Source organism: Maylandia zebra, linkage group LG19 (genome assembly GCF_041146795.1).
Source record: "Maylandia zebra isolate NMK-2024a linkage group LG19, Mzebra_GT3a, whole genome shotgun sequence".
NCBI classification, from domain to species: Eukaryota; Metazoa; Chordata; class Actinopteri; order Cichliformes; family Cichlidae; genus Maylandia; species Maylandia zebra.
In genome coordinates, this window is record NC_135185.1 from 30,330,050 (window position 1) to 30,341,607 (window position 11,558).

At 41.7% G+C, this 11,558-nt stretch overlaps 1 protein-coding gene across 1 annotated transcript; it reads left to right on the forward strand.

Moving 5' to 3' along the window:
* The first annotated feature begins 1,809 nt into the window (after nt 1-1,809).
* LOC101481978 (zinc finger FYVE domain-containing protein 1) lies at nt 1,810-11,314 on the forward strand. The gene is made up of 11 exons (XM_004540740.3): nt 1,810-3,290; nt 3,380-3,884; nt 4,856-5,070; nt 5,184-5,290; nt 5,392-5,500; nt 5,624-5,721; nt 5,902-6,019; nt 6,125-6,295; nt 6,510-6,690; nt 6,812-6,925; nt 8,807-11,314. Exons 1-11 carry the CDS (start codon nt 2,781-2,783, stop codon nt 9,037-9,039), a joined length of 2,361 nt encoding a protein of 786 aa, XP_004540797.3. The 5' UTR covers nt 1,810-2,780; the 3' UTR covers nt 9,040-11,314.
* Nucleotides 11,315-11,558: the final 244 nt, after the last annotated feature.

An 11,558-nucleotide genomic window follows, 5' to 3' on the forward strand; every position in this document is an offset into this window, starting at 1 on the left:
GCTCACAGCCGATCCTATCCCCACCTTGAAGCCATCTGTCACTCCTACTGCACACCTCACCACTCTCTTCCTGTCCTTGTCATGTCCCTGCACAACCCTCACATACTTGTCTGCCATTCCTGACTTCCTCATGTAGTACCACAGTTCCTCTTTTGGTACCTGCCTATCAGCTTTCTCTAGATCCACAAAGACACAGTGCAATTTCTTACCACCTTCTCTATACTCCTCCATCAACACTCTCAAAGCAAACATCACATTGTAGTGTTCTTTTTTTGGCATGAAGTCATACTGCTGCTCACTGATTCTCTCCTCTCTTCTGGACTTTTTTTTTTAAACTTTGTTTATATTATATTATCAGAATCAGAATCAGAATCAGAATACTTTATTGATCCCTGGGGGAAATTATTTTTTGTTACAGTGCTCCATTTTAAACCAACATTAAGACAAGACAGACAATACGCTAACTAAGAATAGTACAATATATACATATATATACATACATACATAAGTCACTTATAAATAAATATTTGGAAAAGAAACATGTGTAGCTGTAGCAGCAAACAGTGTGTTAAGTGGATGCGTTGTACAGGGAGATGGCCACAGGCAGGAATGATTTCCTGTGTCGTTCAGTGGTGCTTTTCGGTAATCTCAGTCTCTCACTGAATGAGCTCCTGTGACTGACCAACATGTCATGGAGTGGGTGGGAGGTGTTATCCAACATTGTCTTTATCTTGGACAGCATCCGCCTCTCCGACACCACCTTGAGGGAGTCCAGCTCCATCCCCACAACATTGCTGGCCTTACGGATCAGTTTATTAAGTCTGTTGGCATCTGCGACCCTCAGCCTGCTCCCCCAGCATGCAACAGCATAGAGGATCGCACTGGCCACAACAGACTCATAGAAAATCCTCAGCATTTTCTGGCAGATGTTGAAGGACCTCAGTCGCCTCAAAAAATAGAGACGACTCTGGCCCTTCCTGTAAAGTGCTGTGGTGTTTTTAGCCCAGTCCAGTTTATTGTCAATGTGTACTCCAAGGTATTTATAGTCCTCCACAATGTCAACACTGACCCCCTGGATTGAAACAGGGGTCAAGTGTTTCCTGGTCTTCCTGAAGTCCACGATCAGTTCCTTGGTCTTTGCCACGTTGAGCTGCAGATGATTCTGCTCACACCACGTGACAAAGGAGTCGACCACAGCCCGGTACTCTGTCTCATCATCCCTGCTGATGCATCCAACCACCGCAGAGTCATCAGAAAACTTCTGAAGATGGCAGGTCTCTGTGCAGTGGCTGAAGTCTGTGGTGTAGAGGGTGAAGAGGAAGGGGGAGAGGACAGTCCCCTGTGGTGCCCCTGTGTTGCTAATCACCTTGTCAGACACACACTGTGGGAGACGTACATATTGTGGTCTTCCTGTCAGGTAATCAACAATCCAGGACACCAGAGAAGCATCCACCTGCATCGCTGCTAACTTATCACCCAGGAGGGTCGGCCTGATGGTGTTGAAAGCACTGGAAAAGTCAAAAAACATGACCCTCACAGTGCTCGCCGGCTATATTATATTATATTATATTATATTATATTATATTATATTATATTATATTATATTATATTATATTATATTATATTATATTATATTATATTATATTATACAAAAAATTCAAAAAGAAACGTTTTAATATGTGAGCTTTTAGGAGTTGCACAGAATGTAAACAGAGCAAACTATTAGCAAGAACTACGTTTCCCATGATGCAACGTGGCGTCACCCTGCTCTGACCCTGTGACTGAAAATAATCTGATCAGCTGATCTGACCTGGCAACAAAATAACGTAGCTAGAGCAATCTATCAGGGAGGGGGGCTGAAGAACAAAACAATGACACTGCTTGGAAGAATTTAAATACAGTAACTCTTCTAAAGACTTTTAAAACCGAATCGCGCCGATTTCCCTCCCGGTGTTTAGTGAAAGAGCCCACAGATATTCGAGCTTTTGACATCGACTAGCTGTTGTTTGTTGATATGTTGTTGCTGTTTAGTTGACAGACTGGAGGCTAGCTGCTTGCTTGGACGGCTGTGAGCTGTGGTGGTTTGCTGGCTCGCTAATTGCAGCTTTTGTTTGAGGTGGGGGGGAAAAGTTGAAATTGTCCGGCTAAAGTAGCTAGCTCTAAGCTAGCTGTTCACATTTGGTTGCCAAGTAATTTACTGAATTTGCAAGGTATAGACCCACAGAGGGTCAGCTTGCTAGTTAGCCTGTTGTTAGCATTAACATTTGCTCATTTTTGTTTTGGTATTTTTTTTCCCCAAGGAGGGTTCTTTGTGTCGTTAGGTACTGGTTACCTGTACACACTTATGTGTTACCTAACTGTTTCTTTCTTGCCTTAGATATATATTTTAGGTAATATTGCTGCTAAATGCTAACTTTAATGCATGAACAAGCTAACAGGATCAAAGGATATTAAACGTTACTGAAGAAGACGACGGTTTTTACTTCACTGCCTTTGTTAGGTGCACTAAATGGCATTAGATCAACCCGTTTAGGTGTCTGAATTTCATACCGCTAAAACTAATTTGATCACTTACATCAGTGTTTAAACTTTGTATTAAATCAGTGTGATAGCTGCCCTGTTATCGTGCAGCTGTCTTAAGTTTATTTCATTGTATTTGCGTTTTTCAGTATTACTGCACTGTGCATTTTTCATTAACTGCTATTGGAAGTAGCTGGTGCTGTTGTCAAAGCTGTTCCAATAAGCGCCAGTCTGTATTCAAGCTCACTCCTTAAGAAACGATGAATGGGTATGGCTCATCTTCAGAAAAGGGAGTCAATACTAGTCTGATATGTCAGGAGAGTTATTCCTGTGGTGGCTCTGAGGAGGCGGCATTTGAGTGTGTTGATTGCAAAAGCCTGCAGTGTGTTCGCTGTGAGCTCGACCTCCATAGTCATGACCGGCTAAAGAACCACAAGCGGGTCCAGCTAGGTCCTGGACATGTCCCATACTGTGACAACTGTAAAGGAGGTAGTGGGGATAGTGGCACGCGCCATCGGTCTGTGGTCCGTTGCCAGAACTGCAAAGTTAACCTGTGTCAGGACTGTCAGAAACGTACCCACAGTGGAGGCAACAAGAAGAAACACCAGCTTACACATTATCCTCCACCACCCAAACCTGCAGAAGGCAACTCTGTCCAAACATCTGCCCAGCCTGCTGTCTGTATAGCCGATGAGACCAAATCTCAGAAGGCTAAACTTCTGGAGAAGGTATCAAGCTTTCTTCTGGTTGATGAGAATGAGGAAATGCAGGTAAGTTGTGCAAGTGGGCATTAAATAGGACTGTATTCCATTTTCTTTGTTTATGCTTTAAAGTTTTTACACTTGTTGTTTGTCCTAAGATAAAAGATGAAGCTTCCTTCATGAAGAGCCTCAGCTGCTCGCCCGACCAGCTGCTGAAGGTGGTGTCCATCTTTGGTAACACTGGAGAGGGCAAATCTCACACCTTAAACCACACGTTCTTCATGGGCAGAGAGGTGTTCAAGACTTCTCCTGCACAAGAGTCATGCACAGTGGGAGTGTGGGCAGCATTTGATCCCATCCATAAATTAGTGGTCATTGATACAGAGGGGCTGCTTGGGAACAGTTCCAAACAAGGCCAGAGAACACGTCTCTTACTCAAGGTGCTCGCCATCTCTGACCTCATCATCTACCGCACCCATGCTGACCGTCTCCACGATGACCTCTTCAAGTTCCTCGGAGATGCTTCAGACGCATATTTGAAGCATTTCACCAAGGAACTGAAGGCAACGACAGCACGCTGTGGCCTGGATGTTCCACTGTCCACCCTGGGTCCCGCTGTAGTCATCTTCCATGAAACAGTCCACACTAAGTTGCTGGGTTCAGGTAAAACACCTCCTCCTGTTAAAGGGTGCAATGCAATAACTTAAACCTTTTTAAAAATAACTTTATTTAACATTTTCACTCTGACACTCTGAATATACAGTAGTTATGGATCATTGCATCAAAGGACTACAAGTGGCCCCTTTAAAGTCAACTGAGGGTTAAGCATTGCATATAATTTGGGGTTTAGCAAATATTAGCCTTCTATCCCTGTTATCTGGAGGTCGAAATCAGCTTTCCAACTTTAGTTAAATCTGGAAATGATAAAGAAATGTACATTTATAGCTGTAGTCACACCAGTTTTTACACATTTACATCTAGTTTTAACACCAGGTATTGTACATTATTGGGAATCATTATTTGAATTTGTCTAAACTCTAATAGTATGATGTGTTTTCCAGTCCTCAGTATCTACTGGTTTGTGTTCCTCTCGCTCTGGTATAATAATCAGCTTGCAGAGACTTGCAATTTGCTCAAGTTAGATAAGCCCTTTTACTGAGGAAGACTGCCTGTTTTTACCATAGTCTCATATCTTTCATACTCTTTCTTTAAAAAAAAAAATCCTGTTTGTCTGGCAGCTTTTGCATTCAGAATTGTGATTTGAATTCACCGTTGTGCCAAACACATTTTGCTTTTCCAAGATGAGCTCTAAAAAATCTCCACAGGTTCCTCCTGTTCAGGGCTTATTTCTTCATTTCTATTCGTGTTTATTTCAGGTATTACATTATATGTGGTATACCTTGCTTACCATATATTGCTCTTTGGTAGATGCAGGCCATTTTATTACCCACTCTGTTTTTTTGGAATGAAAGGCACATTTGTATTTCTTATAAGGCAAATATTGTCTATTTCCCCTCACATGTCACATGCATTCTTTCAAGCACACTATTTTAAGAACTGTCGATAAATGCTAAATATATCTGCAGTATATTTTAGCTGATGTTAATAATCATTAAATTTTTGTCCTGTTGTAGATAAGTCATTCGAGTCAGTAGATCGGCTGCTGTTGGAGCGCTTCAGGAAGCTTTCACGCTTTCCAGAGGCCTTTAGTTCTGTCCACTACTGGGGTACGCAGACTCTCAGTCCTCCTACTGACTTTCGCGGCCTACAGAATAAACTGGAGCAGCTCCTGGATAACAACGCCACCCGTTCTCCACGCACACCTGTGGTCATCTTCAAAGCCCTGCAGGTAGGGCTGCATTTAGAAGTCTGCTTGTTTCTGCATCACATGGAAATGCATTTTTGAATTGGTCTGACAGCAGTTTATGGATTAATATCTGCTGATCTTTAATTTCCCTGCAGGCACTGAGCGAGCGCTTCAGTGGGGAAATCGCAGGTGAGCTGGTAGCACACAGTTGCTTCTTTCCTGATGAATACTTCACCTGCTCTAGCCTGTGCCTCAGTTGTGGGTAAGTATTTCTTGCCAGTCTTTTTTTTTTTTTAATCATTTTTGCTTCAGTCTTTTTCTGTTTTTGCTGTTTTACATTCTGTGTTAATACGATTACCTCAGCTCTGGCTGCAAGAACAGCATGAACCACTTAGGAGAGGGAGTGCGCCACGAGGCGAAGCATCGCTGTCGTTATTCTGCTCAGTATGATAATCGCATTTACACCTGTAAAGTAAGTGTGGTGACTCAGCTTTGACTTTTAGCTTTCTCTGTTTTGACCATAACACTGTAATTACTTCTGTGTCATTGCCAAAGAGCCTTAAATTGAAATCATTTATGTTGTGCATCAAATCAGGCTTGCTATGAAGGAGGAAAAGAAGTGATAGTAGTCCCAAAGACCTCAGCCTCCTCGGATTCTCCATGGATGGGCCTCGCAAAGTATGCCTGGTCTGGGTAAGTAGTAAGGAAATGACCTGCGAGGGCATCTGTACCTAGGCTTTGGTTAACATCATTTTAAAGCTCTGGCCTAAAATTAAATTCTTCTTGTCACTCCAACATGCATGCTCCACATCAGATTACATACCAGATTATTGTCACAAAAAATGAGTTTCATTTTTTTAAATATATGTTCAGGTATGTTATTGAATGTCCCAACTGTGGAGTGATCTATCGAAGCCGACAGTACTGGTATGGAAATCAGGATCCTGTTGATACAGTTGTCCGCACCGAGATCCAACATGTTTGGCCGGGAGTAAGTGACGCCAAGTATTTAATTTATTTATCAGATGCAGACTATATTTCACTGATTTGCATAGACCTTAATTATGGCTACAGATAACCTGTCTGTTTCTTGCAGTCGGATGGCTTTTTAAAGGACAACAGCAATGCTGCACAGCGGCTTCTGGATGGAGTCAACCTAGTGGCCCAGTCTGTGTCAGAGCTCAGTGTCAAACCCGCCAAGGCCGTCACCTCTTGGCTGACAGATCAGATCGCCCCAGCCTACTGGAAACCCAACTCCCTCATCTTGGTGAGTGACACACACAGCCCCATCCTTTGCCACCAGCTACCAACGGCCAAGTCAACACTTTCATGTTCACAAGGATGTTTACTGTCTGCGGTGTGCCTATTACACAATCTACATTTGCACGTCTCATGATGAAACTTGGATTCGTGTTGCATCCGCACTCTTTTAGCTCTTGCTCAATACAACACGGACTGTGATTATTTTTCTCTCATGCAAGGTGTGCCACAAGTGTCACACAGTCTTCCAGGATAACGACACCAAGCATCACTGCCGTGCCTGCGGGGAGGGCTTCTGTGATGGCTGCTCTTCCAAAGCTGCACCCGTCCCCGAGAGAGGCTGGGGTCTTGCCCCTGTCAGAGTGTGTGATGTCTGCTTTGAGCAGAGATCTTCATATGCAGGTACACACACTCTAAATAATGTCAGATCTCCTCTGTTTTTCTCAAACCTCTGTTATGCTGCCATTTAACATCTATGAGCATGGCTTTAGTAAGGGTCTTTTTTTTTTTTAAATTTATCCAGAACTACTTGAAGCAGAGCAAGAAGAGGAAGAAGGTGGAACGCTTGCTAGGAAGGTTGGAGAAGCTGTCACCAACACATTCGGAGTCGTGGTCACTGCTATTGACATCCCACTAGGTGAATGTTTCCCCGAAACAAAACCTAAAGGGGAAGGGTTATGCAACCTAAACAAATGACCCAGTAAATGGTAGTACACCAGAGCGATGCCCTCTTGTGGCGGAGGCCCATTCTGCTTAATTTCAGTTAAAAAGAAATGAAGTCTTTTCCCTTTATTTATGTCATACTGGAGTCTCGCCAGGAATATGAGATGCCCTAATGGCCTAGTTTTAACATAACATGTACTGCTATGAAAAGCAGGTCTCTATGCCGCAAATCAAGGAAACAGTTGAGCCATCTGAAGTGTTTTAAGTTAATGGCAGTAAAATGATTACATTTATATGGAGATTGCATTTTCCTGTAACTAGTTCCTCTTGCCAGCAAAAAATATTTATAAGCTAAAAAACTGAAACCCTCCCACACACACTGGCCACCGAACCTAAAAACGCCTTGGACACTCTGTTCAGGACATATCTGTGGCAACACCTCCATGCAGAAGTGCTCTCCCATCTAATGTTTAACACTGCCAGTGTTTCAGTTCTTGTATCTACCAGATGTCTTTAGTGCAGCGATGTGATCGATGACCAGTTATATTGTTCTTTTTGTTTATGAGACTTTGCCAGGCTTGTGAGTCTCCTTTGCTTTGTACTTGTTTAATATTGATGTTAGGTTGCCTACACAGCATACATCTGTGAGAATTCCTCAGTGATCGTTTAACTACTAGGGATCAATCATTTCTGTACCCTTTGAACTAACCTCCAGGATGCACTTTGGCCAGTGGATATGAGAAAAAGCTTTTGTTAAGTGTGTTTGTTAAGCCAGTGTGACAGGATTCTGCCAGGATTATCCAACAGAAAGAACAAGTTCTGCTTTATAAGAAGAGAGTGTCAACTTTTGTACTTTTTCAGTTAGGCCACAAACTTATTCAGATTTCTTTATTAGCATTCAAAACCAAAGTATTTGTGTAATCCAAACACAAGTTAAATATTTATAGATGTGAAGATACTATATATACCTGCAGGTCTAAATTTACTGGTAAAGGGCATAGATAATTATGCTTTGGACCACATGATATCTCGCTGAAGATATCTCCATATCTGTGACTACCCCAAAAATACCACAGAGTGACGTCCTCTCCAATCACAACAAAATTAGCCAACTTACTTTTAAACCCAGCTCTTGTTTCTGTGTTCCCGTCACAACTTGAAACAGGGCTGCACTTCAGGTAGTACTGGGGAAAGCTAAACATGGGGAAAGCTCAAAAGATTTAAGCCGTTTTAAATTTACAGGACTGAAAGGAATAATTTAAAGGAGATTAATGTGAGTGTTTACTGACCACTTGCTGATCACCCAACAGAAATTCAGGGAAAACATTAAAAGAAGGCGACTGGGACTAACCCCATATAAAACATTATGTTTTACTAAAATTTTTGTATGAATTAATCATGGGTATAATTAGATCAAATTAGAGAGCATTCATCAGCTGGATCTGTTGACATAGTTTATGGGGAACTTCCAGTGTTGCCAACAGATATCCAGGCCAGGACTGCTCAGTCAGCTCTGACCAGCTGTTCAGTGTTGGAGAATGCAAAAAAATAATGGATAACGATTGGATGAATGTTTTCAAGAATGCAGACTGCATGTAGCCTAGATCTGACATTGGTCAGTATTACTATAACAAGACTACAAGTGAAAATTTGAAAGAATTTGGTCCCACAGTTTTTGTCCCTTGCCTACATATTCTACATATTCATATGCAGATATCGTTTTACAGACAATTATTGCGTGACAGAGATTCTATTAGGTTATATTGCAGTATAAACTTAAGCGAACAGGATGTGGTGTCATATAAAGTTTCCAGACCTGTGAGTGTGGCGCATTTATTTTCCACCCTCCTTTTAGGCCTAGTGAAAGACGCAGCTCGTCCTGCCTACTGGGTTCCTGACCAGGACATCCTGTCGTGCCACAACTGCCAGCGCGAGTTCACTGCCAAGCTGTCCAAGCACCACTGCCGCGCCTGTGGCCAAGGAGTGTGCGACGACTGCTCCCCCGAGCGCCGAGCCGTTCCATCGCGTGGCTGGGACCACCCTGTGCGCGTGTGCACCAGCTGCAACCAGAAACCCGGAGAACTTTAACAGGGACTGCTTTCCTTCCTCAGAACACCGTATTGAACCGCTCACTAACTCAGCAGCCTGTCTCTGCTAAAGTATACCTCTCTTGCTCTACCGATTCTGTCTCGTATCAGTGGAAGGGAAATTTTTAGGCATATATGTAGGACATTTAGCAGATTTGGGATTTCAGCGTTCCCGTGGCCTTTGTAGAACAGCCAGAACGTGTGAGCTACTCGACTCGAGTGTGAAACCTGCGTTTCTACTCTGATCATCTGCGGTGTCAATGTTTTGATTCTTATTGACACGAATCCCTAATTTTACATGTAATAAGGCTGTCGAGCTATTTTTCTACTGTCAGAAAATATAACGAAAAACATAATTTAAATAATAATAATAGCTAGTTGAGAATGCTGGATGGGTTGGTGTGATTAGTTTCCAGCAATTCCTGTTATTGAGCATTTTCTCTGATGTCATACACGTAATGGCAAAGAGATATTTTAAACATATGCAGCTGACTGCAGGTTCCTTTGCATGCATGTACTGCAACATTTTAGTTTTTGCACTACGCCTTGTTCAGCTGTTATAGGCTGTTGCTTACCATGGCCAAAAAGCCAGATATCCAGGTGACAAAGCGGTCGCTGCAAACTCAGTTGAAATCTACCGCAGGAGGTCTTGAGTTTGGATATCTGGCGTGCCAAAAATCATTCAGGTCACTGTGTCTGTGCTGGTATTTTATCATGTAATATGTGGTCGTATGAAGACGTAGAACTATGTTAGAGGAAATGTTGAAAGTTATTTAAGTATCGACAATTGAAAAAAATATATATATTAGCACTCTGGCATGCATGACAGTGTGAGAGATCATGGCCTTTAATTTGTTCAGAGGACGGTCTCTGAATAAACCTCACTATCTCTTTTACTTAGCGGCATTTCAGTGTTCTTATGTTACAACATGTACTTCATGTTCAAAATGTTTTTATTGACAACTTTTGTTTGAATTATTATATAAATATTTAATATTTGCAGTTCCTGCCTGCGTTGCATATGGATGTTGTCTTTCAGAACTCAAAGATACACAAATAGTCTTCAAACTGGTTTTACTTATTCCACTCATGCCTCCAGGTCGCTGTAGATGCAGTCTGTCATGATAAAGCCTCTTGACAAAGCACAATGGTATTTTTGCTCTGCTTATAATGACTTGTTTTTTCTGTTACTTTACATCCGTTATTGAAAACTGTTTGCTTTAGCTTTTTTTTGGTTGACATCATTCACTGTATGTATATTTATAGACTTTGTAGTGACACTTTGTGAACCACCCTTTTTCTGTCTTGTTTGTTTTTGTGTTTCAGCGTTACGCAGAAATACTAATGCTCGAATGTGTCGAAGGCGAGACGTCGGCCCATATGTAGCGACTGAGAGCTTTAATTGTGTCTTTCATCATTAACTAGTTTTGTTTTATTGAGTATTGAGACCATTATCATATAAAGTACATGGCGATGCCTTTTAGACGTATGCTAATATTTCATTGTCAAAAAAAAGCAACAAGGAAAAAAAGGGGTTTGTCGATTGTATGCTTTGTAGATAAAGTTAATTCTCCCTTTGCGTAACGTGGAACTTTTTGGTTCTGATGTCTGATGAGAAGATGTTGTGTCTGCCTTGTCTCAAAATAGATCTATCTGTCTGAGTGTTTCATCACACACACACACACACACACCTTCCTTTGAGATGCCAATGTTGCACAGGATAGAATAGGAAATGCATTATGTCAGATTACTAGTACTGGAGTTCATTGCCATGCATATCTTTGCAGACTGTTCAAATACCCGTTATAGTGTTTGAGATGTACATTTGATCCCTTTATTTTTAATAGGGTAAGGTGCTACTGTCAACGCTCCTGACCTACAGACTCCAAACCAAGCAGAAATGACTGATAGAATTTAAACTGTTGGAAACTAACTTGAAGAAATGGTGGAAGATTTGCATAAGATTAAAGTTGTATCAGCTCCCGTCTGTTAAAACATAATCTGCAACTGCCTCCATGTCTTAAGTGTGTGTGTGTGTGTGTGTGTGTGTGTGTGTGTGTGTGTGGGGTTTAAATCTCCCTGTGTCAAACCACTTACTGTACTGTATGTGGGAGGAATAGATCGTGTGCAACATCCTTGTGTTATGAGCCTTGCTTTCATTCCCTCCAGCACTGCAGTTTCAGATAAACGAGAGAAAAAAATCAAGTAATACTTGCTTGGTGCTTATTGATAATAATAAATGATTTATAATTATTTTAATAAATAATTAAACCCAAGCTTCCATGTTGATATTCTGTGCCAATACACTGCATGGTATCAGTGAGCCAATAGAGGAAGTTGCATGTGATATCTATCCAAAGCTACAGTAAGGGTCTCTTTAAAAGTGCTGTTATTCAGTTGTGTACAATATAAATACAAGGGAAAACCCTTTAAAATAATTTTGACAGTTTACCCCATTAAGCCACGCCCTATCCGCTCATGCTGCAGATGTATTGGTCCACGAATTCACCCTGAGCTCCG